This window comes from Convolutriloba macropyga, chromosome 3 (genome assembly GCF_964194025.1).
Source record: "Convolutriloba macropyga chromosome 3, txConMacr16.3, whole genome shotgun sequence".
Lineage (NCBI taxonomy): Eukaryota > Metazoa > Xenacoelomorpha > Acoela > Convolutidae > Convolutriloba > Convolutriloba macropyga.
The window spans coordinates 76,594,219-76,621,412 of record NC_134470.1 but is presented as its reverse complement, the minus strand read 5'-3'; the positions used below and the strand labels follow the sequence as shown (position 1 = coordinate 76,621,412).

The window sequence follows — 27,194 nt, the reverse complement described above, 5'->3', positions numbered from 1 at the left end:
CAAAGTCATGGAACAAAAAAAGTAAAAACAATAAAATCAAATCTGTTAAAATATGATAAAAAATCTGATCAAATTTTGTTATCAATTGAGATCTCGAAAAAACTATCTCTGCCAAACTAACTTCATCAAAACCACTAGTACTTACAAAAACCACTTATGTGAATTTTGAAAAAATACTTTAGGCTAAAATTATGAAAAAAATAGCTCTTAAAAACAACTTTCACTGAAAAACTGGAAAAAGTTACTGAATTTTTTAATATTTCAAAAACATATAAATCCTAAGAAAAATTCCCTTCAGCCAATAGGGTATCCAGGTGCTCGAAAAACAATAGGCAAGTCATAATAGGCAAAGAAACTTAGCTAAAAACAGAAAAAAAAACGAAAAACTGCAAAAAATTAAGAAAAATAGCTCCAATTTTCGCCATTTTTTTGTCATATTTCTCAACAAAAAAATGATTCTTACCCACAAAACCGTAACCAATTGTTATCTTAAATTTGCTCAAGTAGAAGGGGTCTCTTCAATACCTATTTCAGCCAGTAAAACAAAATAATCGTCAAAAACGCAAAAATTAGCCCGAAAATCAGCAAAATATATTAAAAACCTCCGAATTATCATAAAATTCATATGAATTTCCAGAAACCTTCAAACCACTACCGAAACCAGCCTAAAATTAAAACAAAATCATAACCAAACCTCTTAACCACAATTAATGAAAAAAAAACAGCTTTAAAATGCCGCACGTGAACAAAAAAAATTTCGCTCGCTTAGAGAAAATTTTTTCACACATCAAATTCTCGCTCTCTCAAAAACAGCGGTATGAACAAAAACCACTCTCTTTTCGCTCTGCTCTTCACTTTTGTTCAGCACCAAAATCACTTCAAATTTTTTCACGCGTTTCATTTCCCGCTTCAAAAATCACTCCAATAAAATCGATTAAAAAAAAACATAGCCGGAAGAATTCCGGAAACGACTCAAAGTGAAAATCCATTTAAACGCCATTAAACGCCATCCAACTACTCATCAAACAAAACATGCCTTCACTAATTTATGATTATCTTGAAACAAAGTCATGGAACAAAAAAGTATAAACAATAAAATCAAATCTGTTAAAATATGATAAAAAATCTGATCAAATTTTGTTATCAATTGAGATCTCGAAAAAACTATCTCTGCCAAACTAACTTCATCAAAACAACTAGTACTTACAAAAACCACTTATGTGAATTTTGAATAAAAAACTTTAGGCTAAAATTATGAAAATAGCTCTTAAAAATAACTTTCACTGAAAAACTGGAAAAAGTTACTAAATTTTTTAATATTTCAAAAACATATAAATCCTAAGAAAAATTCCTTTCAGCCAATAGGGTATCCAGGTGCTCGAAAAACAATAGGCAAGTCATAATAGGCAAAGAAACTTAGCTAAAAACAGAAAAAAAAACGAAAAACTGCAAAAAATTAAGAAAAATAGCTCCAATTTTCGCCATTTTTTTGTCATATTTCTCAACAAAAAAATAATTCTTACCCACAAAACTGTAACCAATTGTTATCTTAAATTTGCTCAAGTAGAAGGGGTCTCTTCAATACCTATTTCAGCCAGTAAAACAAAATAATCGTCAAAAACGCAAAAATTAGCCCGAAAATCAGCAAAATACATTAAAAACCTCCGAATTATCATAAAATTCATATGAATTTCCAGAAACCTTCAAACCACTACCGAAACCAGCCTAAAATTAAAACAAAATCATAACCAAACCTCTTAACCACAATTAATGAAAAAAACAGCTTTAAAATGCCGCACGCACGTGAACAAAAAAATTTCGCTCGCTTAGAGAAAATTTTTTCCACATCAAATTCTCGCTCTCTCAAAAACAGCGGTATGAACAAAAACCACTCTCTTTTCGCTCCGCTCTCATCTTTTGTTCAGCACCAAAAACACTTCAAATTTTTTCACGCGTTTCATTTCCCGCTTCAGAAATCACTCCAATAAAATCGATTAAAAAAAAACATAGCCGGAGAATTCCGGAAACGACTCGAAGTGAAAATCCATTTAAACGCCATTAAACGCCATCCAACTACTCATCAAACAAAACATGCCTTCACTAATTTATGATTATCTTGAAACAAAGTCATGGAACAAAAAAGTATAAACAATAAAATCAAATCTGTTAAAATATGATAAAAAATCTGATCAAATTTTGTTATCAATTGAGATCTCGAAAAAACTATCTCTGCCAAACGAACTTCATCAAAACAACTAGTACTTACAAAAACCACTTATGTGAATTTTGAAAAAAAAACTTTAGGCTAAAATTATGAAAATAGCTCTTAAAAATAACTTTCACTGAAAAACTGGAAAAAGTTACCAAATTTTTTAATATTTCAAAAACATATAAATCCTAAGAAAAATTCCTTTCAGCCAATAGGGTATCCAGGTGCTCGAAAAACAATAGGCAAGTCATAATAGGCAAAGAAACTTAGCTAAAAACAGAAAAAAAACGAAAAACTGCAAAAAAATTAAGAAAAATAGCTCCAATTTTCGCCATTTTTAGGTCATATTTCTCAACAAAAAATTATTCTTACCCACAAAACTGTAACCAATTGTTATGTTAAAATAGCTCAAGTAGAGGGGGTTTCTTCAATACCCATTTCAGCCAGTAAAACAAAATAATCGTCAAAAAAACGCTAAAATTAGCCCGAAAATCAGCAAAATTCATTAAAAACCTCCGAATTATCATAAAATTCATATGAATTTCCAGAAACCTTCAAACCACTACCGAAACCAGCCTAAAACTAAAACAATATCATAACCAAACCTCTTAACCAAAAAAATGAAAAAAATTCCTTTAAAATGCCGCACGTGAACAAAAAATTTTGCTCGCTTAGAGAAAATTTTTTCACACATCAATTTCTCGCTCTCTCAAAAACAGCGGAATGAACAAAAACCACTCTCTTTTCCCTCCGCTCTTCACTTTTGTTCAGCGCCAAAATCACTCCAAATTTTTTCACGCGTTTCATTTCCCGCTTCAAAAATCACTCCAATAAAATTGATTAAAAAAAACATAGCCGGAAGAATTCCGGAAACGACTCGAAGGATAAAATTGCCCATACTTATGACTTAATATACAGAACAACTATTGTGAACCCTGAATCTCAACAAACACCATAAAAAATAAGGAAGAATAGAAACGGCATTCGAACACAAATTGAACAAAAAAACTATAAAAACTTAGTGAGCTTTTTCAATAGTACAAGGAAGCATAAAACCGATTAAAGTTCCATTGCACAAAAGCCATAAAAAATTTGAGGAAAAATAGAAACGGCATTAAAAACAAAAAAACAAATTGAAAAAAACTAGAAAAACTTAATGACTTTTTTCATAGAACAAGGAAACATTGAGCCGAATAAAGTTCCCTTGTAATTAGAGCAATGAAAAGTTCGCAAAACAATGGGCAAGTCATAATAGGCTAGGAAACTTCTCAGATTTAAAAAAAGAGAAAAAACTCCAAAAAATAAGAAAAAGGGTTCAAAATTTCTCAATTTTTCTACCAAATTTCCCAAGAAAAAAATAATTGATACCAAGAGAACTTTAGTCAATTGGTAACCGAAAATATCTTAAGTAACAAGCTTCTATTCGATTCCCACTTAAAGTATTAACAAAAAAAAGGCAAAAAACCATTAAATTTCTAAAAATCAGCAAAACTGATCAAAATCCTTAAAATTAGCAGTAAACTCAAATTAACTACATGAACACTTCAATTACTATCAAAACGAGCCTAAAACTAATACAATATCATAATCAAACTTCATAACCATCAAAAGTAGGAAAAACTGCATTTAAAAGCCGCACGTGAAAAAAATTCGCTCTCTCAAAAACAGCTGAAAGAACAAAAACCACTCCCTTTTTGCTCGACTCTTCAGATTTTTTCAGCGCCAAATTCACTCCAAATTTTTTTACGCGTTTCATTTCACGCCTCAAAAATCACTCCAATAAAATTGATCAAAGAAAAGTAAAGAGATAAAGTAAAGAGATTAAGATACGTTAGTAATATCTGTCATCGAAAAGTGCTCTAAATACATTCTATTAAAACCTCTAGAAAAGTTCCTATCAAAAGCTAGAATACTAAAAAGTAGCAAAAAGCAGAATCAGAAGATTTCAGCAAAAACTCAAAAAAAAATCACAAAAATTCGCAGAAATCTTCATAAAAATTACTCAATTATCTTTAATAAAATGACTCAAAACTGAAATCAAAATCATCAACACCCATCAAAAACAACTAAATTCGACCATAGGCATCCCCAAATGCTATAAAAACTTGAAGAACACAAAGCCTTTAAAAACAACTTGAAAGAAATCTTATATAAAAAAAAGCTTTTTTGATTTCACAAGAGTCGTAAAACGTTAAATGGAGCAAAAAGAGAACTGAAAAACTTCCAAAACAATAGGAAAACCGAATAGGCTAAGAAACTTCTCTAAGTTTAGAAAAAAGCGAAAAACAGCAAAAAAATTCAGCAAAATAATTAAAAATGTTTCACTTTATTGTCATTTCTCTTAACAAAACAATCGTTTAATACCTAAGAAAATAAAATCACTTGGTATTTAAAGACTCAGTAACTAACATGCGTCTAATCAAAGCCCATACAAAGCAATATAACAAGACAAAACGCAAAAAATTGCTAAAATTCGCCTGAAATTCAGCAAAATAGCTGAAAAACCAGCAAAATTGTACCAAATTCTTATTAATGACCAAAGACTAACAAACCACTATTAAAGCAACCTTAAAAATCACCCATTATCACAATAAGACTTCTAAACCAAAAAAAAATAACAAAAAAACGGTTTTAAAAAGTCGCACGTGAACACAAAATTTCGCTCGCTTACAGAAATTTTTTTCACACCTCAATTTCTCGCTCTCTCGAAAACAGCGGAATTAAGAAAAAACCACTCTCTTTTCGCTCCCCTCTTCACTTTTGTTCAGCACCCAAACCACTCTAAAATTTTTCACGCGTCTCATTTCCTGCTTCAAAATTCACTCCAACTAAAGTGATTAAAAAAAGGACTTCTCCAATACTCCTCTTCGAGTCGTAAAAAGGACTTCTCCAATACTCCTCTTCGAGTCGTAAAAAGGACTTCTCCAATACTCCTCTTCGAGTCGTAAAAAAAGACAGCGCCCCAATACAATTCAAATTCTTCGAATTGTAATAGGAGCGCTATAATAGCCGGCTGAGAAGATGAGGGCGGCTATTAAAAACAAATACCAAATATGGCCCTTCATTTTTCAATTCCGCAGGTATTAGTTTTAAAAATGCACTAGAAAGGCTAAAAACAGTTATCTATATTCAACATTCTTACCTTTGAGATCTCGCAAAAGCGATCAATTCAATTCAACATGAACTTAAGTTTCATGTTGAAAACTGAAAATAAAGTTAACATAATACTGCTCAAAATTTCAAATTTTCTTAATCAATTGTTTCACTTTTAGGATCAACTTTCTTTCGGTGATAGAAATCAATAATTAAAAAAATACCACTTTTTTTAAGATAACTTCATTGTTACCGTCACTGTTACCCAAGATTTCGGACCTATATATTTCTTCTACGCAAATGATTTTTCCTAACAAGTAGATAAAATTTTTTGCAGATGCTCGCCAATTAAGACAGCAAATTTTTACGAAACGATTGGAAAAAATACGCTAACAAATGGTTAAAAATGTAAGCAGAACCCACGACGCTGAATGTAGACAAACAAAATTTCTATATTTTTCAAGCAATCTGTGAAGCAAAACAAAATTATTTTAAAAGGTAAAATTACAGAAAGCAGGCCAACGTGTTGATAAATTGATTTGAATCAAAATTGTTTCCCTTTTATGTCGGAGGAATGACAGCTGTCCTGATCTATTTCAAAAGATCTCATCCTATCTGCTTATATTTCATATTAGCTTAAAGATGCTACAATAGATAGAGGGTCTTGGGGAGGATCTGAAAAACTCAAGCGTACTGCCAGGCGCCTGAACGTTAAGAACATAAAAGCCCATAAATAAAAAGACAAAATGGGGCGCATAAACTTACAGGTTGCAAGTTTTGATACGGTACAATATATTTTTGACCTCAATGCCTATTTAACAATAATTGCAGTTCTATTTCTATATATTTCAAGTCCTGACTTAAATATCTTCACTTGCACTAAATCATCCCGTTGTCTATCCATTAACTGCTCATTTTAAGCTTCGGATCAAAATCATGATCTAAGCTGAGAAATCAAAAAAAATCAGTTGTTGTCAATCTTCTTTCAACCCGATCACACTTCAGCAAATTAGGTTTAAACTGTATTCGCTACACGCAAGCCACTCAAAAAGTTTGAGTACAAGGCCAGTAAATACCATCACCCCCATTGCACTTATAATTGTAATTGCACCCCAGTCAGTCAATTATGAAAGAATTAAATACGACATGGCGCACTCAGCACACCGTGATTATGGAAAATCATCACGCGAGGTTACCGCTAACAATCCGACAGTAAATCACTCTTCTACATCTCAAGTAACAGTAAGTGAAATTGCCGAGTTGCTGAGTTTCAGTAAGAATGATCATCTCCCGAGTGGAAACTTTCTTACTATAATGACGACCTTCTTCAATGGCATTAATGGTACAACCAATTTAGGAGTGCGATTGATTCGCAGATATTGACTGATGACGTAAATCTACGTTCCTAAAACATTGGTTTCAGGGAACACAAAGGCTGCAACTGCGGAATTCGCCTATTGTGGGTCAATATATAGAGATGCATTGAAAACGCTTGAGCGTAAGTTTGGACAGCCACAATTAATGGTTACTGCGCAACTTGATAAACGGCCGAATTATCCGCTAGTGAAGATGCATAACTCAGAGAATACAATCAACTTCGCTACTATAGTTTCAACTCTCGTAGTTGTATATAGTTGATTGTCATACGATTCAGATCTTATTAGCTCGTCCCTTCTAAACCTAGCAGTGCAAAAGCTTCAACCAAATTTGAAAGAATCATGGTCAACGCACTCCGTGAAGAAAGATGTTTCAAGCATATCAAGCTCGATTTTAATGACTGGCTGAAAAAGAAAACAAAAGCTCATGAGCGCATGTAAACAATCTATTCTAAGGGCAAAACTGAAGAAACGGTAACATTAGTGCAACAAAAACAAAAATTTCCTGTTGTTTTTGTTTTTGTCTTCTGGTAGACGTCGGTAGATAATTCAAACTCTATAGGAACAACTAGTTCTTCGCGAATCGCCAGAACAGTAAAAATTACGAACTAACGTCGGGCGCATTGCTCTTAAACGAGCGGCGAGCAGTTGGCTGTGGTAGTACCCAACTGGGGCTCCTCGCTCAGAAGCTAGAATTGCGAGGGGGCGCAGTGGAAGATGAGTGAGGAGAACGGTGGGGGGAGGTGGTTAAGCGATAGGAGGGAGAGATCATGGAGGGCTGAAGACGAGAGGGTTCCCAACCGCCAGATAGAAGAGGGTGGACTTGGGGTGTAAAGTGTGGGGATGGCGTGGTAATTAAGGGGTCTCTTGCAATCTCAAGAGACTGTGCATCTTTTCTGTTTGTGCCACCGAGTACGTTATGGAACCTCCAGTTACGGAGCACGTGTCATTGCATTGTAAATAATTATGTAGAAATTTGGCACGTGTCTCTGGGGGTGCAAATAAATGCACCCATTAAGCTGGGGGCACAAACGGATAATATCCGAGACTGTTTAGACGTAAGGCTCTAAGAGAACTTAAAGCCCTCCGAGTGTTACCTGTTTCTCCCATTTACGAAATGTCAAATGGGGTGGACAAAAAATCGGTCAAGCGAAAAATTGCATTAAAAAAGACCACAGGACTAATATAATTGCTGCGAACTTTGTTTGAGAGCAATTAAACAGTAACATAAAACATAAACTGGCTAACCTAAACCTGTTTATCCCTTTTCTCAGGGTCTAGTACATAAAATTGCATCAACAAGGCCAAGAGGACTAACATAATTGCTACAAACTACATCTGCGCGCAATTAGTGACGAAAACGCTGTCACTAAATCTCCGAATCTATTCTGTTTCGCCCCCCCTCCCCCCAGTGTTTTTATGACCCCCCAGTTACAAATTATATGTTGTTATATAGCACGTTACTATTTAAGAAAATAGAACGCGCGCCTGGGGGTCATAAAAGATTTATGCCCACTAAGCTGGTGCGGCCGAAACAGAATAGATCCAAATCTCCTCTGAAACGTCTTAATCTTAAACATACCCGGCAGATTGCCGGAAAATAGCCGCCGTTGATTCCAATAAGAATGATTGGGATTGAAATAACAGAAGATATTGAAAAAAAAAAGATTTTTGTACAAAAACATTTTTCTAAGTCCGATTTATTTTGATGGCATTTCGTAGTTGAACATACTTCTGTTTCCTAGAGAGAGGCTACAGGGGCTACTATCAACACCAATAAGCATTAGAGGTGGTAACTAAGACTTATAGGAACGACGTTCAAATAGCGGGCATCTAAAATTGGGCTTTATGGGTTTATCCCGTTTCTATTTCTGACATCCATTTTTGTACTAACTCTGTTCATTTTGAATTGCTTTGCTGAGCAACTGATGTTCAAAATCACTTTTAGCAGAATGAGAGAAGAGAGAAACTAGCCTAGAGAAGTCAAAAAGATTTCACGCAAAATGTTGAAAAGGCGGCAAAATGAGGTAAAGCGAAACATTTTTTTATTCGACGAAGTAAAAAAAAAAAATAGGAGCGCTATAATAGCCGGCTGAGAAGATGAGGGCGGCTATTAAACAAAGGGAACGTAGTGATGGACCTCCAGTAGCAAACGCTGCTATAAAACAGGGGGTGTGGCAATCGTTCTTTATTTTTTGATTGAACCCTGAATTTCAAAATCTAGCGGCCACTCATGAAATTGGTCTACATATTGCTGATGATTGATCAGCCATTATTTGATCAAAAAAAAAATAAAAACGAAAGATTTTGGGGACAGCCGGGGATTGAACCCGGGGCCTCTCGCACCCAAAGCGAGAATCACACCACTAGACCACTGTCCCTTGACGTTCGCTTTCCAATGTGGAACACAAACCGGTCGGCAATTGGTCTCTGCAAAATAAATGTTTGTCTCTTACCGAGTAGTCGTTAGTCAAACTGTCATCGTAGTCATTGAGCAACTGTTCGTTGACAAGTTGGAAGCGTTCCTCTGACAACTTATTGAGTGCAGTCTGGGATCCACCGAGTAACAGCTCTCTTATGTCGCTGTCCATACAAATCTGGATTGGACCTTCTCCCATGGAGTTCTCCAGTGACACGTCAGCTCCAAAATCCAGCAGTTCACGGACAATGTCAACTGAAATTGAGCAAACGTCACCGCGGTAAAATCTAAGGTAATGTATTTTCTGAAAAGATCTATTCTGTTGCAGACCATACCATTTGAAGTACAGCTAAAAGTCAAGCAAAAATGTTGAATAAAAACATAGCGGGCAGATTGCTAGAAAATAGCCGGAATAGCTTCGTAGATCTGCTATCTCAAAAGGATAGTAAAAGAAAGACGAAAAAAGAGAAATTTTTCAAAAAATGCTGAAATGTTATATTTTGATTATGAATATGTATAACTTACTGCTGTTTCTATTAGCTGCTCTTCAATAACCTTCAATTAGAGTGACACACATTCGCTTGACCTTATCTCTTTGAATTAAATTTTAAAAAGTCAATTTCAGAGCGAGGAAGTCATTTTTGAGAGTGAGGTAAGTCACATGTGACCAAAAACTTAATCAAGCGAATGAACAAAAATACTCGCTCAATTAATAGTGAAAAATGACCTCACGCACGCAATTCAGTTGAGTTGCACGAACGAATGAACGATATGGTCGTAACAAAAAATCTTGACGACGAAATAAAAAACATAGCAGGACAAGTCCTGACGTACAATTCAAAGAATTTTTTGAATGAACAAGAGCTAGACCTAGAATGGACCATGAGTGAATTGGAAAAACCATTTCCAAAAAAAACTCAGATCAAAAAAATTTTTAGAAACTGAGAATCAATGTAAAAATGCCGCATGTAAACAAAAACCATTAGCGAAAAAGAAAAAATTGGTTCAGACAAAAAGCTAGGCACAGAATTAACTATGAATGGATTGGAAAAACCATTTAGAAAAAAAATCCGATCCAAAAACGAAAAAATTAACGTGAAAATGTCGCATGAGAACAAAAAACTAGTAGCGAACCAGCGAAGTTTTGTTCAAACACCCTTTTCTCACTCTAATTTAAAGTTAGAGCAAAAAAATTTCACGCCGCAAAACCACTCGCTTTTTCGCTCCACTTCCTGTTTCGGCGCGACCAAAATCACTACTCCAATTTGACTTCAAAAATCATGAAAAGGTGTGAACAGATCTTTAAAAAAAGACACCGCCCTAAAACAATTCAAATTCTTTGAATTTTAAAAAACAAGAGAAGGCCAATAATATCCTCAAAAATTAACAAAAAAAGAATTTAAACTAAAAAAAGGCTTTGAAAATGGCACACGTGATCAAAAAAGCGGGTACACGAATGAACAAAAAGCTGATTTGAAGTGATTGTGACGTCATATGGTCGCAACAAAGATCTGGACGACGAAATAAAAAAACAAGTCCTGACGTACAATTCAAAGAACTTTCATTGACTAAACAAAACACTCGACCTCGAACAGACGGTTAGATTGGGAAAAACACTTTAAAAAAACGATCCAGAAAACAGTAAAACTCAAAATGAAATGGCCGCATGTGAACAAAAAAACTATAAGCGAGAAAGCAAATATTTGTTCATACAGCGTTTTCTCACTGAACTAAGAAATTAGAGCAAAAATTGTCATGCCCGGAAACCACTCGCTTTTTCGCTCCACATCCTGTTTCGGCGTGACCAAAAACACAACTCCAATTTGACTTCAAAAATTATGAAAATCTGCGAGCAGATCTTAAAAAAGACAGCGCCCTGATACAATTCAAATTCGTTGAAGTGTAAAAAAAATCAAGAAAAAGCCGATAATAGCCCCAGCAAACGCTGCGTGTCTATTAAACATACTACCAATGAAGTTCATTGGAACTTCCATCGAGAGCAACTAGAAAACAATTGGAGCAGCCAAAGCTGACAATTACAAGTAATGGCAAATTGAACTGCAAGAGGTCAACAGCTCCCAGCGCAAAGAGAAAATTCGAAGACAGAATTTGAATTTCAAAAACCTCAAAGACAGAATTTTAATTTCCAATTTATCCCAAAAAATGGGAGTCAGAGGTAGGACTATGCATTGGAATTACTATTCACAATAATGATATCCATTAGTTATAAAAATTATAGTAGTCATTCATAACCAAATCAATAAATAGAAACATAACCGACAAGCGTCGGAATAATTGCTGTCGCACGACTATCCAGAGCTCGAATCTACTGCACCCTTCTCCAGTCGGGGGAGTCACTATATTCACTAAGATGCTCTTCAAAAGAAGTCATTACAGGTTATTATATATAGCTATAAGCACTAAGAAAAAAAAGAATAAAACCATTTTTGACGCACTTTTCATTTGAATATTAGTAGCAAACCGACGCACCTTGAGTTCAGCTGCTGACAGTTGAGAATGAGGGAGAAATTCAGATCACGCAAAATTAAAATTTCAAGGGCGTAAAAGTCACTCGAAACTGTCAAGCGAAATATTTACATAACAAAAAGCAACACGTTTACAAATGTTGCTTCAAACTTTGAGAGCAATTAATCACGCAAAATCAGGGCTTTTCCCCACATAATCCAATATCTAAGTCTAAACTTTAGTCTTCCCATTGTTGCGAGTTTATGTACTGTACCAGCAAATAATGACGCGCAAACACATTTCGAATGTGCAACCTACAATCAGTTTTTCAATGCCAGCAAACAAGTTAGTCGGGTGTGTCTCATTAACCTCATTACAAGAAAAACTAAAGGTATTGCTCAAATGCGACTAGCAACTTGCATAGCCGTGGTACCCTTCATAAAAACCATAAACATTGAAAGCATTGATTGGCTCGACCGGTTGACTGCAATGAAGGGTCCTAGAAAATGGGGTCCCGTCAATCGGAAAATAATATTACTCGTTTGAACGTCTTTTATAATGTTAATGAGATTCCACCAAGCGCTTCGGCTGCTAGTGCAAAAAACTTCGGTAACTCACATAACGAAGATAATTTGTCTGCTGCAACTGCAAAGTGTGTTTTGACAGATCAGAGACTGCAGTGGCAACGAAAACTGCTCGTTTTCTGCAGAGCAACAATGATGGCACATTTTCTGAAAAGATCTATTCTGTTTCAGACTATAGCATTTGAAGTACAGCTAGAAGTCAAGCAAAAATGTTGAAAAAAAAGTATACGACAAATGAAGTTCATTGAAACTTCGCTCGAGAGCAACTAGAAAACAATTGGAACAGCCGAAAATGATAATTAAAATTATTCGCAAAATAAACTGCAAGAGGAGACCAGCTGCCGGCGGAAAATTGTATCTAAAATCCACAGCTCGCTGCTGATATCAAACATCTCAGCCAGAATTTGAATTTCCAAAATATCTTAAACACTGGGAGTAAGAAGTAGGACTATGCATTGGAATTATTATTCACAATAATGATATCTATTGGTTATAAAAATTATCGTAGTCGTTCATAACTAAATCAATAAATAGAAACATACCCGACAAGCGTCGGAATAAATGCTGTCGCACGACTATCCAGAGCTCGAATCTACTGCAGCCTTCTACAGTCGGGGGAGTCTCTATACTCACTAAGATGGTCTTCAAATGACGTCATTAGAGGCTATTATATATAGCTATAACCACTAATAATAAGTGAAAATAAAACAATTTTGGGCGCACTTTTCATTTAACTTTTAGCAGCGAACTGACGCTACTTGAGTTCAGTTGCTGACAGTTGAGAATGAGGGAGAAATTGAGATCACGCAAAATTAAAATGTCAAGGGCCTAAAAGTCACTCGACAAGTCAAAACCACCAAGTGAACATTTTGCATAGAAAAGACCAACCCGTTTGCAATTATTGCTTCAAATTTCGACAGAATTAATATAAGTCCAGTCTTTATTCTTCGCATTGTTGAGATTTTATGTACTGAACCAGCAAATATTGATGTTCAGACACACTTTGAACATGGAGCCTACATAATCGGTTTTTCAAGGACAGCAAACATGTTGGTCGGGTGTGTCTCATTAACCTCATTACAAGAAAAACTAAAGGTTTTGCTCAATTGCAACTAGCATAGCCGTGGTACGCTTCATAAAAACCACAGACATTGAAAACTTTGATTGGCTCGACCGGTTGACTGCGATGAAGGGTCCTAGAAAATGGGGTCCCGTCAATCGAAAAACAATATTACTCGTTTTAAAGTCTCTTATAATGTTAATGAGATTCCACCCAGCGCTTCGGCTGCTAGTGCAAAAAAACTTATCCCCGACTTCGGTAATTCACATAATGAAGATCATTTTTCGGTTGCACCAACATTATTTTCTGCAAATGGAAAATGTGTTTTCACAGAGCAGAGACTGCAGTCGCATCGAAAGCTGCTGGCTTTCTGCTAAGCCACGATGGCACATGAACATCTCCTGGTCTTTAGTTGCCGTCGAGTACTCTGGACTTTTCTAGCAAACGAGGCATCCAGTAGATCGAGAACAGACAATTCCGAACTCAGTCGTGTCTGTTGAAAACCTATCGTCTGCCGCAGCAGAAAAGGACATGGCAACCATATTTTTTCTAATGCTCCGTCCTTGCAGAATGGACATCTTCGTAGTTGATCAAACACAAAAACTTTCTGAATTTTTTTGTAATAAGGCTGTTGTAGATGGGTCCATTCGTTAATAAGGATCGTAAAATATGAATTACGCATGGTAAAATCCGAGCGGGATAAAATAAAACAGTTCACACACTTACTGTATCCAAACTTTGCAGCGAGGAAGAGGGGCGTCTCCTGCATGACATTCTGCGCATTGACATTGAGTGGCTCAGCTGCACCTGGCTGGTACAACAGGGCAGTCACCACGTGGAAGTTGCCCTTCACACATGCAATGTGCAACCCTGTGTTTCCATTCTTGTCCACCGCATTCACTGGGGCACCATAATATAGCAGCAGCATCTATCCAAAAAACAAATTAAGCTCAATTTCTGTTAATTTTTGTCAATGGTGGTTATTCTCTATATGAACAATGTGATCAACATAATGTTTATCAGGCTTGCCTTCATGTCTCAGCCTAATTGTAGTGATTATGTGTAAAACGCTGTTATTGTCACTTTCAGACCAGTACCTCAAAATGTGATGGAAAAGCCACAAGAAAGTACTCCACTAAAAAAAAGTTTTTTGCCCATTAAAATTTTCTTCATTAAAATTACTAGTACATGGGCAAAACTAAAGATCTAAAGTTCTTCTCACTAACCGATTCAGTATGGATCAAAAGCAACACAGCTCATTTTAGGAGGGTCTGGCTTCAGGATCAATAAGCCAAAATACCAAAGTCACCAGCTTACTGAAGATGAAAAATCCCCCCTTTACAAAGCATCAATACAAACCTTTCAGATCGCTTAAAATGAGGTGGAAAGCAGTATTATTACTGAGTTTCACCCAAAACATAGACAGAAGATAACCTTGACAAAAACGTACACCTAGCGAAGAGAAACGACTACATACGATTCCGATCATAGCGCCAATCGAAGCGGCTGAAGATATAGACAACCTGAAGAAAAACGGACTAAACTTATTGAAACAAAATGTTTCAACCCCCGACGAATATTGGCGCGTTGACTACGGTGATTTCACAAAGAGAGTAATGCTCACAATGAGCAACGTACCATATCTGTTAGACGATGAAATGCTCATCGAAATACTTGATCTCCCAGAAAACGAAGCTGGATCGCCAAAAAGATGAAACGCTCATCAAATGTTAGGCAATGAAACGCCCATTGAAATACTTGATTTGCCAGAAAACAAAGCTTCATCGACAAAAAGCTGCTGGAAAGTAAATATTAAACCGCCAAAGCGTCAATTCTTTTAGACGTTAATAACAAAGAGGAAAAAAATACGCTGCAAGAGTGGTCATTCCAGTCTGTCATTGCCCGAAAAAAGTTCGAATGGCTAGACACATAACATTCAATACGCACACGCCTTCGTTGCATACGTATTCCACAAGCCTCACGTTGGGCACCTAGAAGAATGCTGTTGATTAAAGCGAGCCAAAAAACGGGCGCAAAACAATGAAATGAACCAACAAAACGGGAATCGAACTGCCGCAAGGAGCCGGAGTAGCAAATAGAGTAATCGAACTGCCGCAATTCACCAGTACGGGAACCGAACCACCGCAATGAGACAAATGTGCTGGAATAGCCAAGGAGGGATTCGAACCCATGCCAGCAGGAAACCTCTCAAGACGAAACTGTAAGCTACAGCACTACTGAAGCGGAGTTCTGGAAACAAGTGAAGGTCGAAAGACGATCGGGCCAGCAAGAGGCAAAAACAACATATCACTGAAAGAAGCCCGAGTAGATTTGAGGTTCTGCTCAACACTTGATAGACTCATGAATACTGAAAACGCTCAAAAATAGAGAATCAGAAGCTAGACCATCCATCAATATAATCATTTAACTTTTTCTAAAACGTTCTAATGTGTAAAAAATTATCTACCTATGATTCATTCAACTGTCGTTACCCCGTTCCACTTGAAATTGTTAGAGATTCTTTCCGAGTTTAAGAACAAAAAAAGAAAAGAATTGTTTAATCGCAATTCAAGAAACCAAAATAGAAAGACTAAGATCAAATCATCAATTGTTTTTAACTCCAGTTCTTCATTGAACCATCGAAGATAAAATCAGGAATCTTTCCTTTACTTGTATTCTATAATTGGATCATTGAGGTCATAGTAAAAAACCGCTTCATCCTAGTACAGAACAAGTTAACAAAAAACTATTTTACAAAAAAAATTTGGGACTCTATACCTGATCACCTCTTTCCAAAGTACAAAGATTTTTTCATCTTTTGCTCAAATGGTCGACAAATTTATAGACAATTCCTCAATATGGACAGGAGTTTTTTATGCAACAGATCCAATTGATGCTGGGGCTGATATAAGGGCAGGAGACTGAAAAGATAGGAGTTTTCAAACAACAGGAGACTGACAGGAGTTTTCAAACAACACAATAAAAGAATGAAAAACACACTTCGGAACAAAGAATAACAGTCTCGCATTGATTACACCTTGAGCAACAAAATCAACATAGTTTAAAGCGTTATCTATTAAAACATCTTATCATTATATTACGTTCTGCAGTTAAACACATTAACTAGCAGCCATGAACTATGGTACGTACAGAAACGCTTGAAATTAGGATACAACATTAACAAAGATCCAAAATTTCGAGAAACAAAATTGAGAAAAACCTTCAAAATTTTAATGAAAAATGAGCAATTAAAGCTAAGCTCAGAGATTGTCTAAATTATCTCGACATAGGAGATAAAAAGGAGGAGGGATTTGTTGAAACAGAAAATTGGAAGTGATAACAACTGAACAGCCCAAACTGAACGCTTTCAAAATTTTAATCAATCAAAAAACTGCGATCTCAATTTTGGAGACTCAAAAGCTCCTAAAAATCTTTAAACCGATCATTTAACTAAACAATAACGGTGAAGTAACAGAGAATATTGACGAAATAATAGACTAACTTACAGAATCCAATAGTAACCTATATGGGGAAGAAGCTCAGAAGCTTGATAAAAATTATGCAAACCAGAATCATCAAAGACTTTTTCTCAAAAGAATAATCAACCATCGAAGTCATTCAAGTCAGAAGATTTGACTCAAGTTCTTAGACAAGTCATACAAACACTTAATAGCCATAGCGCCCCGGGATCTGACTAATTTACATCTGACTTATTTAAGAGAAATATTGATTGTTTTTGCTCTTCAGAACTGGCTAAGCTCTTCAATTCAACAGCTGCAAATGAGAGAGAGAGCCGAAAGGGTTTTGCATTTTTTATTAAGATGTTGCCTAAACTAAACTCAGTGTGTACTGTTGACAACCTCAGACCAATGAGGTTGCTTAATATCAATCTTAAAATTTAATCACACGTTCTAGAGTCTAGACTCAAAAAGCTCATTGACTACTTTATAAAGAAGCATTGATTTGCTTACATCCCAAACGGCAGTATCAATGCGGCCTTCTAACTAGCTCGACTCCAAAATTAAAAATTAGGCGGATAAAATTGCATGATCTCAATAGATTTAATGAAAGAATTTGATAGAACTGGGGACAATATCTTCTGAAATTATTATTCAGATATCGAGTCAAGGATCATCTGTCAAGTTTGATTCAAATTGAAGAGACCTTGCAAAACAACTAAAAGGATTAATATAATATCCATTGTCAAATCCAAACATAGCAAAAATTTTGCTCAAGAACTTGGGCGGCTTTTAATTACAAAGGACTGCTGTAGTGTAGATTATTCAAACAAGATGATCGGAAGTAAAAACCTGTCGCATGCAAAATTTTACCATATTTTAACAAAAAGACAGATGTTAAGGGAAGAATTGAGGAAAGAGTTTAAGCTTTTCGTGACTCAATAGTTCAGGGGACTCAATAGATCTGAATAGATCAAATACAATGCTGACCTTTGTCAAAAACAATTGGAAAACAAAAACGTTAAAACTGCTAGATAAAAACGTCCTCTATCTGCTACTTGTGAACACACACTCATTATGCTACTCTTGTGAAAATGATTTTGAAACTAACTACCTGTACAAATTTCCAATAGGTGGAACAATTAGATCAATGACTATGACTTATTTAACCATGACTAATATAACCAAGATGATTAAGTTCAGAAATACACTAAGACTAAATTTCTTACTTGCACAATTAATTTCGTCTTTAGTTGAAGAGGAGAGCACTTATATGACTAAACTGTCCTTTAGTGTAAATACTGATTAATTGTGTATAAACTTAAACTTTATACTGCTCCTGTTAATATGATTCTATGACTATCTCATCGAAAACGTCCAAAAAAATTTCAGTTAACACAACAGATCTTTTTGGTTTGGTCTGGTACCGAAAGCGATAGAATGCACAGCCAAATGTTTTACTCGTTAGCAAAGTCATCTTGTTATTTTGAAAACAACTTAGAACCAAAAATGCACGTAGTTATACACTATAGTACCAAAAACACTATAGTTATACACTATAGTTATACACTATAGCAGCACATTCATTAATTAATTAACCTTTCACCAAGTTCTCACCTTTATTAGTTAATTTTGGTGCATACTTTCCCATCGGAAAAGCAGGAAATAAACGAAACTTTACAAGCTATAAAAATTAGTTACAAATTGATAGTCTGATATTTTGTCCGATTGCGACAAAAATTTTTGGAGAAAAAGCGCGTGAAAGCTTGCTTTCGGAACAATTTCATCGAGGCAAAAAAATCAAGCCAAACAGCAAAATTTTTGTTCAAATTAGGGGGTGTAGGATATTACACGAAAGCTCAATTAGGCGACGCTAATTTTTGTGGCCATTAGGCGACAATTTTCAAATACTTTTTGTCGAATTTAGATGAAAACGAATTAATACACACAGTGATAGAAAGTACAAACTCCATTTGACAAAATAAAGTACTCAAGTAAAAAAGCAGCTTAGCCTTCTTTTCTGTGTAAGCGGAGAGAATGAGAATAAAAACGCGTTTGAAATTTAAAAATTTCACGCCTGTCTTCACGCCTTCGCGAGAATCAAACGTTTGGAGCAAAAGTAACGCATAAAGCGCACAAATTGTGCTGTACGTAGCTTTTTGGTACTATAGTATATAGAGTTTAGCTTAATTAAGGGCATTCCCGGTATTTCCAAATTATAATTTGAAACGGTCGTCTCATTTAATTTTACCGTTGAAGGTTCAATATTTCAACCAGCTCACCAGCAAATAGCTTTTTCGTAAAAAAAGAACTAACAAGCAATACAAATGAATATACCAATTGTGACAGATTTAAACGGATGATAGTTCTTCCCATCATAGACCCACATGAAAATATGACCCTCTAATATATATATAATAATTGCAGTTGGGACGGGGATTGAGGGTTGCATAAGTTCTAGCGCTACCCAGCTCGGGCGGGTGTTTAGGTTCCAGACCCACTGCACAACCACTGGAAAGAGGTTGATTGGGGCTATAATGGGAAAGAACCCAGATGAGTACAGCATGCAAAGACAATGACTGTTGAAAATGACCAATTTTTATAGAATAACTTATTAGGACAAGCCGACGTTTTTTTTAAAAAAAAAAGACGTATTCATTCTCTCCGAATATGAAACGATGCATGTTCTCATTTTCTAGAATGTTCATCAATTTCGGTTGATCGATCCAAGTTAGACTCACTGTCAAACTATGAGATAGTGTGTAGCCATCAGAGCATTCAGTGCAACTGGCACATGCTATGTGTAACGGCGTTTTTCCATTCTCATCCGTTGCAGCCGCATTGCACGTATAATACTTGCACAACATATGCAACACATCGGCTTGTCCTAAAGTTCAATTACAGCTTAATCATGACATGATTGCAGCACATTAATTAATTAACCTTTCACCAAGTTCTCACCTTTATTAGTTAGTTTTGGTGCATACTTTCCCATCGGAAAAGCAGGAAATAAACGAAACTTTACAAGCTCCAAAAATTAGTTACAAATTGATAGTCTGATATTTTGTCCGATTGCGACAAAAATTTTTGGAGAAAAAGCGCGTGAAAGCTTGCTTTTGGAACAATTTCATCAAGGCAAAAAAATCAAGCCAAACAGCAAAATTTTTGTTCAAATTAGGGGGTGTAGGATATTACACGAAAGCTCAATTAGGCGACGCTAATTTTTGTGGCCATTAGGCGACAATTTTCAACATATTTTGTTGTCGAATTTAGATGAAAACGAATTAATACACACAGTGATAGAAAGTACAAACTCCAATTGACAAAATAAAGTACTCAAGTGTCCCTAACAATGGTCTTCATACAATAATGGCTAAAAACATCGGGTTTTTCAATATTTTTCAATTTGCAGAATTTCAGTTTAATCCCATCCCATAATTATGCGAATAAATTCGTGAAGTTTCCCGCGCCTCTTGCAGCATTTTTGAAAAAATTCAATTCCCCCTTTGTCCTTAAATTCTGAATATACTGTTCTCGTATATTACCGAGGGATAAAAAATTTTAAAAAAAAAATTGAAAATAGTACATTACACTTGCGCTCATTTTCAAGTTAAGACAATTGTTAGGAACACTGGAGTACTTTACAATGTCAAGTGGAGTTTGAAGTACGGTCTTTAAGTGCTTCAACTGGTTAACGAAAAATTGGTTCAAAATATTCACCTAATGGCTACAAATATAAGCTTGGCCTAATCCAGCTTTTACCTAATATCCCATCCCTCAAATAGAATAGGAAGCAGAATGCATAGAACGGTTTACAAAAAAAAAATTAAAACATGCACAAAACAACAGACACAATCGACGGTCACTCGAACTGTGAAAGCAAGCGTGCGGTGCTACGAATAGAAACATAAACCGATTAATGTCGGAAGAATTGATTTCGAACGACAGGTGGGTAGAAAAACGTTTTCCACGCCGGGATTCTAACCATTGACCTCCGGATCCATACCTATATGCACTAACCACTCGGCTATCAGAGCCCTTTTTTGCTATGCTGCAACCGACTTTATATTAGCAACCAGCTTTACTTCGGAGTGAGAGCAATAGAGATCACTCAAAAGAACGAAAGCGTGAAAAAGTCACTTGAGAAGTTAAAGAATGTTCTAGAAGAAAAGCGCAAAATGGTCAAGCGAAAAATTTGCACAAAAAAGACCAACACGTTTACAATAATTGCTATGAACTTCGTTCAAGGGCAATTAATAAAGGGGAGTGCTTGGCGCGCTGGGCGTTAAGTGTCAGCGCTGGGAGGGTGTCAAACTCTAAGAACCACCCTTCACGCCATTAACTTATGTCTCACAGTTTCAATGGATCCCATACTTAGAGACTTACCGGACGAAAATTCAAATAGTCAGACAAAAAAATTGGATGAGAAGTTGAAGGTACAAAAAATTGCATTCAAAAGACCAAAAACAATAATATAAATGCCAAAAACTTGGAGTAATTAATGAGAGTACAAATTTTATCATGAAAAACGCTATGGGTTTACCAGTTAATCGAGAAGTCATAAGAGTCAAGTCTTCAGTCGGGAGCAATTAACGATAGTATAGAGATAAGTACAACAATCAGAAAAATCATTTCAATTTGTTTTTACAGACTCGTTTTATAATTGTTACGGAGGAAAGTCAAAGCCAAAAAATGGGAAAATCACTTTCTGTTCCATTCATAGTCAGGTTTAAAACACACATATAATTCAAACTGTCAAAACCAACCCAACTATGGATAAGGTAGCATTAAAACAAAAAACAGAAATGGGGATAAGGCCATACACAACAGTACAAAAACTATTTTAGGCACCAATTTAACCAAATTCATGTCAATGAAAAAACCTGACTTTATTTGCCTCAAAAGCGCAAGTGTACTCTCATTTGTAAATCCATGCAAAAATTACCCAGCGGTCGTCAACCTAAAGGGAGAGTATTCAGCACTCATTCGGTTAATTACGAAATAAAGTTCCCCATTGTAGCGACCAGTAAATCAAGACAATGAATCGCACTAACGAGTACCATGGGCACTATCAATCAACTCCTTAAGTTCATTTGGTTGATTTATCTCCAAATTACAATTCGCGATTAACAAAACTACAATTACCAACTCCTTCTAACTCTTGATGCTAGGTAAAAATTTCAACGTGGTATGGGTCAATTTTTTTCGAGAACCATAGTGTCGATTTGGGCGAAATGCTAGCAGTTTATTTAATTCAAAAATGAAAACGCGTAAAAAAACAACCGGAAAGGATTTTAAAATGCTAAGAATAGCAGTAAAGCAACAATTAGGACAGCTATGAACACATGAGAAATGAAACATACAGTGCTTCTAAAAGTTGCCTACCAATGGCCTCCAAATAAAGTGATATATTTCCACGCGAAAGAACACCATTCCGATGAAATTGAAAATCGATTTAAAAAACTCAGCCGAAAAAAACTGAACGAATGAATGAACGGAAAGTTGATCTGAAATTAGACTGAACAGAGAAGGCTGTCAGGAAAAGATTGTAAAAAAACAGCAGGAGAATTCAAAGCTATTAAGCTGCATACAAAAGTCAATCAAAAATTAAAATCAGTTAAACAAATAATTTGCATAAAAAATACACGAATACAGTTTTTTAATCAAATGTTCGAGTTCTAAAAGTTTTACATGAAAATGCGGAAAGGTTAATATAAACCCAAGGTTAATAAAAACGAACAGAACGGTCCAAATAACTACTTGATAATTGGTTAGAAAGCAATTACGCAGAAGGTGTTGGTTGAGAAACAGATGCTGGAGAAGACAGGAAATGATTTATTACAATAACACACAAAACTCACACCGTTTAGGCTACAAAACAACAACAAGCAAACAAGCAAGTAACCAGGAGAGAGTACTACTTACACAAATATTCTGGTGGCCTTCTATACAGGCCAAGTGAAGGGGTGTTAGACCCTGGTTGTTCTTACTGGACACAGCATAGTCCAGATTTATCAGTTTCTCAAGGGCAAACTGATTGCCTACAAGCAGGTTTGGTAAATGTTAAACACTCTGATATTATAAAATACTAAACCGCCTCAAAATTGAGGATTGAAAGGAGTTTTAGTTCATTTCTTGTCAAAATTGCACATCTAACATATGACTGTTAAATTAACTCCAAATTTAATATTCTGGATAATTATTCTCGCAAATAGTTTGTTAACCTTTTTTTCTTGAGCTTATTTACATTGTGGAAAACAATTTCGAAAGATCGAGAAACCTATACAGAATTCACGCGTCTTTTTTATGGTAAAATTGACAAATGAGCCCAAAAAGTTTAATTATCGACCCTAAATTGTATTATATTGCATGTATATATAGTGTATTATTTTGAAGCTTACCATAAAATGCGGCAGCATGCAGTGCAGTCCACCCATTTTCATCTCGAGTTGAACTCGATATCTTCTCACTGAAAGTTCTCTCACTAAAACTCTCACTTGACGAGGTGCTGAGACTCGAGTTGCCCCTAAACACAAATATTGTTCTCGACATCAATAATTTCTGGAGCTACTTTTTCCAGCTGAAATTTTATAGAGGATACATGGCTCTGCTTCAAGACTGAATCATTCTGGCGTTAATCGACAGCTGCAGCGTTTCCAGGTGTAAAAGCAAAATTTCGAATTTACTTCTGAAGCCAACGGCTGGAAATGTATATCGGCATGAACTGCAGAATTTCGTCATTTCAAAACTTCCCAAGTGCGTGTTTAAAAAACAATTGAAATTAATAATAAAAATATGCACCTTTTTTCCTTTCTAAGTAATTGGATCTAAGATATTTGAATTAAACTCGAAAATATCCCCCCTCCCGCCATTAAAACTGCTAATGTGTTTGAGCATTCATTAAAAAGTTTGCTGTAATATAAAAAAGGTCCTAAACATTGAAAATGTAACAGTCTAGTGGTCACATTGACCTTGTTGTAACGCTGCAGTACTCGGTTATGGTCTACAGAAGCTGCTATTATGCACAAACTTGTATCTACTAGTTCTGAAATCATGCTTCTGTAGGATTTTAAATTTGTTGAATTGGATGAAAATTTACCCAGATGTGCCCTTGATTCGTTCACACTTTGCACAGGTGCAGAGAGGATGACACAGCTTCTCAATCAACGTATCTTTCTCTGTCTCAAGCAACTCCTTCATTTCATTCCTTTTGTCTTCTTTTATTAACTGAAATCAACATAAACCGACTAACGTCGCAAAAATTGTTCTCGAACTGTGGAGGTCGGGGGATTGCACCCAAGTTTTTGTACCCATAGAGAAAAAAATTATCTATGCTGTATACGCTTATAAAGAAAAATTTGGATCTTTTCCGTCCCCCCCCCCCCCCCCCCAGTATGTTAACTGAAACAAAGAAACACAAACTTAGCTTCTAGACGGAGGAATTGATCTAATTACAATGAGGCAGAAGAGCGTAAAATGTTTATAAGGAAAAAACAGTAAACACTAAAGTGAAATTGCCACATGTGAACAAAAAACTACTAGCGAACAAGCGAAGTTTTGTTCAAACACCCTGTTCTCATTCTACTTTAAAATTAGAGCAAAAAAATTTCACGCCGCAACAACACTCGCTTTTTCGCTCCACTTCCTGTTTCGGCTTGACCAAAATCACTACTCCAAATTGACTTCAAAAATCATGAAAATGTATGAATATATCTTTAAAAAAAGACAGCGCCCCAATACAATTCAAATTCTTTGAATTGTAATAACGGCAAAAACCCAATATCTGAAAGTAAAAGCACCTAGTAAACAACGACAAATTGCAATCCGATAAATGCACAAATTTTCTTTTATCTTAACTATACAGCAGATTGGACTTTTCATTAATGAGATTAGTTAACAAGGAAAAAGAGGCAAAACTGAAAAATCTATCAACATTTTTTAAACCAAATAATTGTGATAGGATATGTCTTTGGTTAGATCAAGCCATTAAAACAGACTAAAGATGCAGAAAAGTTCAAGAAATTACAAACAGTCTGCGAAAACACAAATTATTGAAGCCAATAAAATCATTAGCTATTATCTAAATGTTATTTTTTTAATTTCAATTGTTATCAACCTAATTGAGCTAAAATTGAAGTGAACTATTAAATAAGTTCACTTGGGTTTTATTTAAAATAATTGGGCCAAGAGAAGAGAAAACAACACAAATATTAAACACTTACAAAACATTTATGAAAACGCATATTGTCCACCAAACAAAACATCAGTTACGACATAATATCAATAGAAAGTTTAACTTTCGAATTACAAGGAGTTTGCTGGGACCTCTCAGTGATGAAAATAAGTTGAAATTTGACGAAAAGAACAACAAAAACTACTCCAATTTGACTTCAAAAATCATGAAAATGTGTGAACAGATCTTTAAAAAGACACAGAGCCCCAATACAATTCAAATTCTTCGAATTGTAAAACACTAAGAGCACCGCAATATAGCCCGACTCAGCTTACAGCTTTGCAGCTATAAAAAGACCACAGGACTACAAATTTCTGTTGAGAGCATCTAAAAGGCGGAATTTGCTACGTGATTGGAGGGCGCTTTCAAGGGGGTCGAGCTTGCGTGCATTAGGGGCAGAATGATGTGTGACGAAGTCAGGGGTAAGTGAAGAGAGATGGTGGTCTAAACCGCCATAAAACTGCCCCTCATAATTTTATGTCTGTTCGGCAGCTTCGGTGATTTGCATATTTAGACCAGTAAAGCTCTAAACTACTCAATGCCTTTGTCCTCCGGGCTTTACCAATTTATTTCATTTCTGAGTACAAAACGTCAGATTATCAGACGAGCAAAACTACCAGACGAGAAGTCAGTAGTAAGAGAAATCGCATAAAAAGATCTATAGGGCTATTATAAATGCTACAAATTTCGTTTGAGAGCAACTAAATATACTTTTTCCTCACAGAAGACATCTGAACATCTGATAAACATCTTAACAGTGAGCAGATTATACAGATAAAGAGTAAAAAGTAAAACAATAAGAAGCTGAGTCTTATTTAACACCTGAAAACAACACAATTCTAAGAACCTGTTTCTTAATGTTTTTTTCCGAAATTGAAAAAGCTGTCGAAAAACACTGCCATAAAACTAAGCACTGCTGCAGTGTGATCTTTGGGAAAAGCATTGGGTATTAGTCGGCAAAAAGCGGCTGACATTCGCCACCACCAATTTGTTTGCTTTTCTTTAACATATACTTTGACCACAAGGCAGAAAAATATATATTTTTTTTAAAAATGATGAAGCTTTGATTACAAATCTGCTGCAAAAACTTCGGTTTTGCAGTTAAAGGGTGTCATTTAATTCTGATTACTTGCTACTATGACCAGATGACTCTGATTTCTTTATAAACCCTTGATCTTAAAAATATTGGTCGGTGAAAACAATGGCAGTTTTCTCTTTTTCTAACTTGTAATATAACGGTTACCTCAAAGAGTTTTGCACCAAAAACGTGTTGTTCTCGATTAGCGAAGAAAAAAGTGGCCAGACATCTGTGCTCAAAGATTTGCAGAAAACCTGACTTTAAAGCAATTTTAGAATAAATTAGGAAAAGGCTGGTAGATTATGTAACAATCGTTGTATTTATTAACAACTATGCTATGGCTTGACAATATTTTAGTAGTGTAGCAATTAATGAGCTGAATTAGAGCAGAATATTTTATAACAAAAAATACGTTAATTTCGCCAAGAAAGGTTTCACTTCATGTCGTTTTGCGGACCATATAAATTCCCATAACGAATCGGAAGTGAAATTCAATACAAATATTAAGCGATCAAAGCCGGGCCAACAAGTAAGCCAATCAAATAGATATATCAAACAACGAACTACTATGTTGAAATCAAAACAACTTTTGAAAACCATTTCTATTCCGTAAACGGGCAACTACTGGATTGAAGTAATTTATTGATTAAAAAACTGGGGTATAGCAGAATGTGGTGTGATTGATCAAGAACTGGACCAAAAAACTCGAACAAATATCAAAGGAGAAGTGAAACTTTTGCAAAAATGATCTGTTGATCAATCTCAATTTAGATATTCAACACCTGATAATTAGGTTATCTATCATAACAAATCTGCCAAAACAAATCGTACCTGACTGCGCTAAAAATTTCACTTAAGACGGCCTCCAAAACGAAAGACGACCTCGATTCCACCGACAATCAAAAATAAGTAATCGAACTTGTAGACGAGAGCAAAAAGAAGACCACTCAAAACTCATAAAGCACTTTTTACATCACTGTGTTTTTTTTCGGTAACCAAGTTCTGGGTAATTAAACCTCGCATTAAGATAATAAAATAATTAGATCACTAAATCTTTGATTATGTTTGGTTATTTTAAATCTTTGGTTTAACAATAAAAGAGAGTTTTGTTTTAAGGAACCTTTGAAGCACGTTCAAGAACCCTTGAGTGAAAACGTTAATACGATCATTTGAAAAAAAAACTATCGGCAAACCTTTACAATTCTGCCAGATATTAAA

The 27,194-nt window shown here is 35.5% G+C and overlaps 1 protein-coding gene and 1 non-coding gene across 2 annotated transcripts in view; both read right to left on the bottom strand.

Moving 5' to 3' along the window:
- LOC142336745 (uncharacterized) overlaps positions 1-27,194 on the bottom strand; it is a 101,307-nt gene that overhangs the window by 39,906 nt on the left and 34,207 nt on the right. The window contains exons 15-19 of the mRNA XM_075385654.1: positions 23,765-23,892; positions 23,067-23,191; positions 19,407-19,552; positions 13,934-14,135; positions 9,135-9,352 (exon numbers count right to left, since the gene is read on the bottom strand). Of these exons, the coding sequence (XP_075241769.1) occupies positions 9,135-9,352; positions 13,934-14,135; positions 19,407-19,552; positions 23,067-23,191; positions 23,765-23,892 (819 nt within the window). The remainder of the gene's footprint in view (positions 1-9,134; positions 9,353-13,933; positions 14,136-19,406; positions 19,553-23,066; positions 23,192-23,764; positions 23,893-27,194) is intronic.
- Trnap-ugg (transfer RNA proline (anticodon UGG)) lies at positions 8,988-9,059 on the bottom strand. Its single transcript has one exon. It is a non-coding gene; the product is annotated as a tRNA-Pro (tRNA).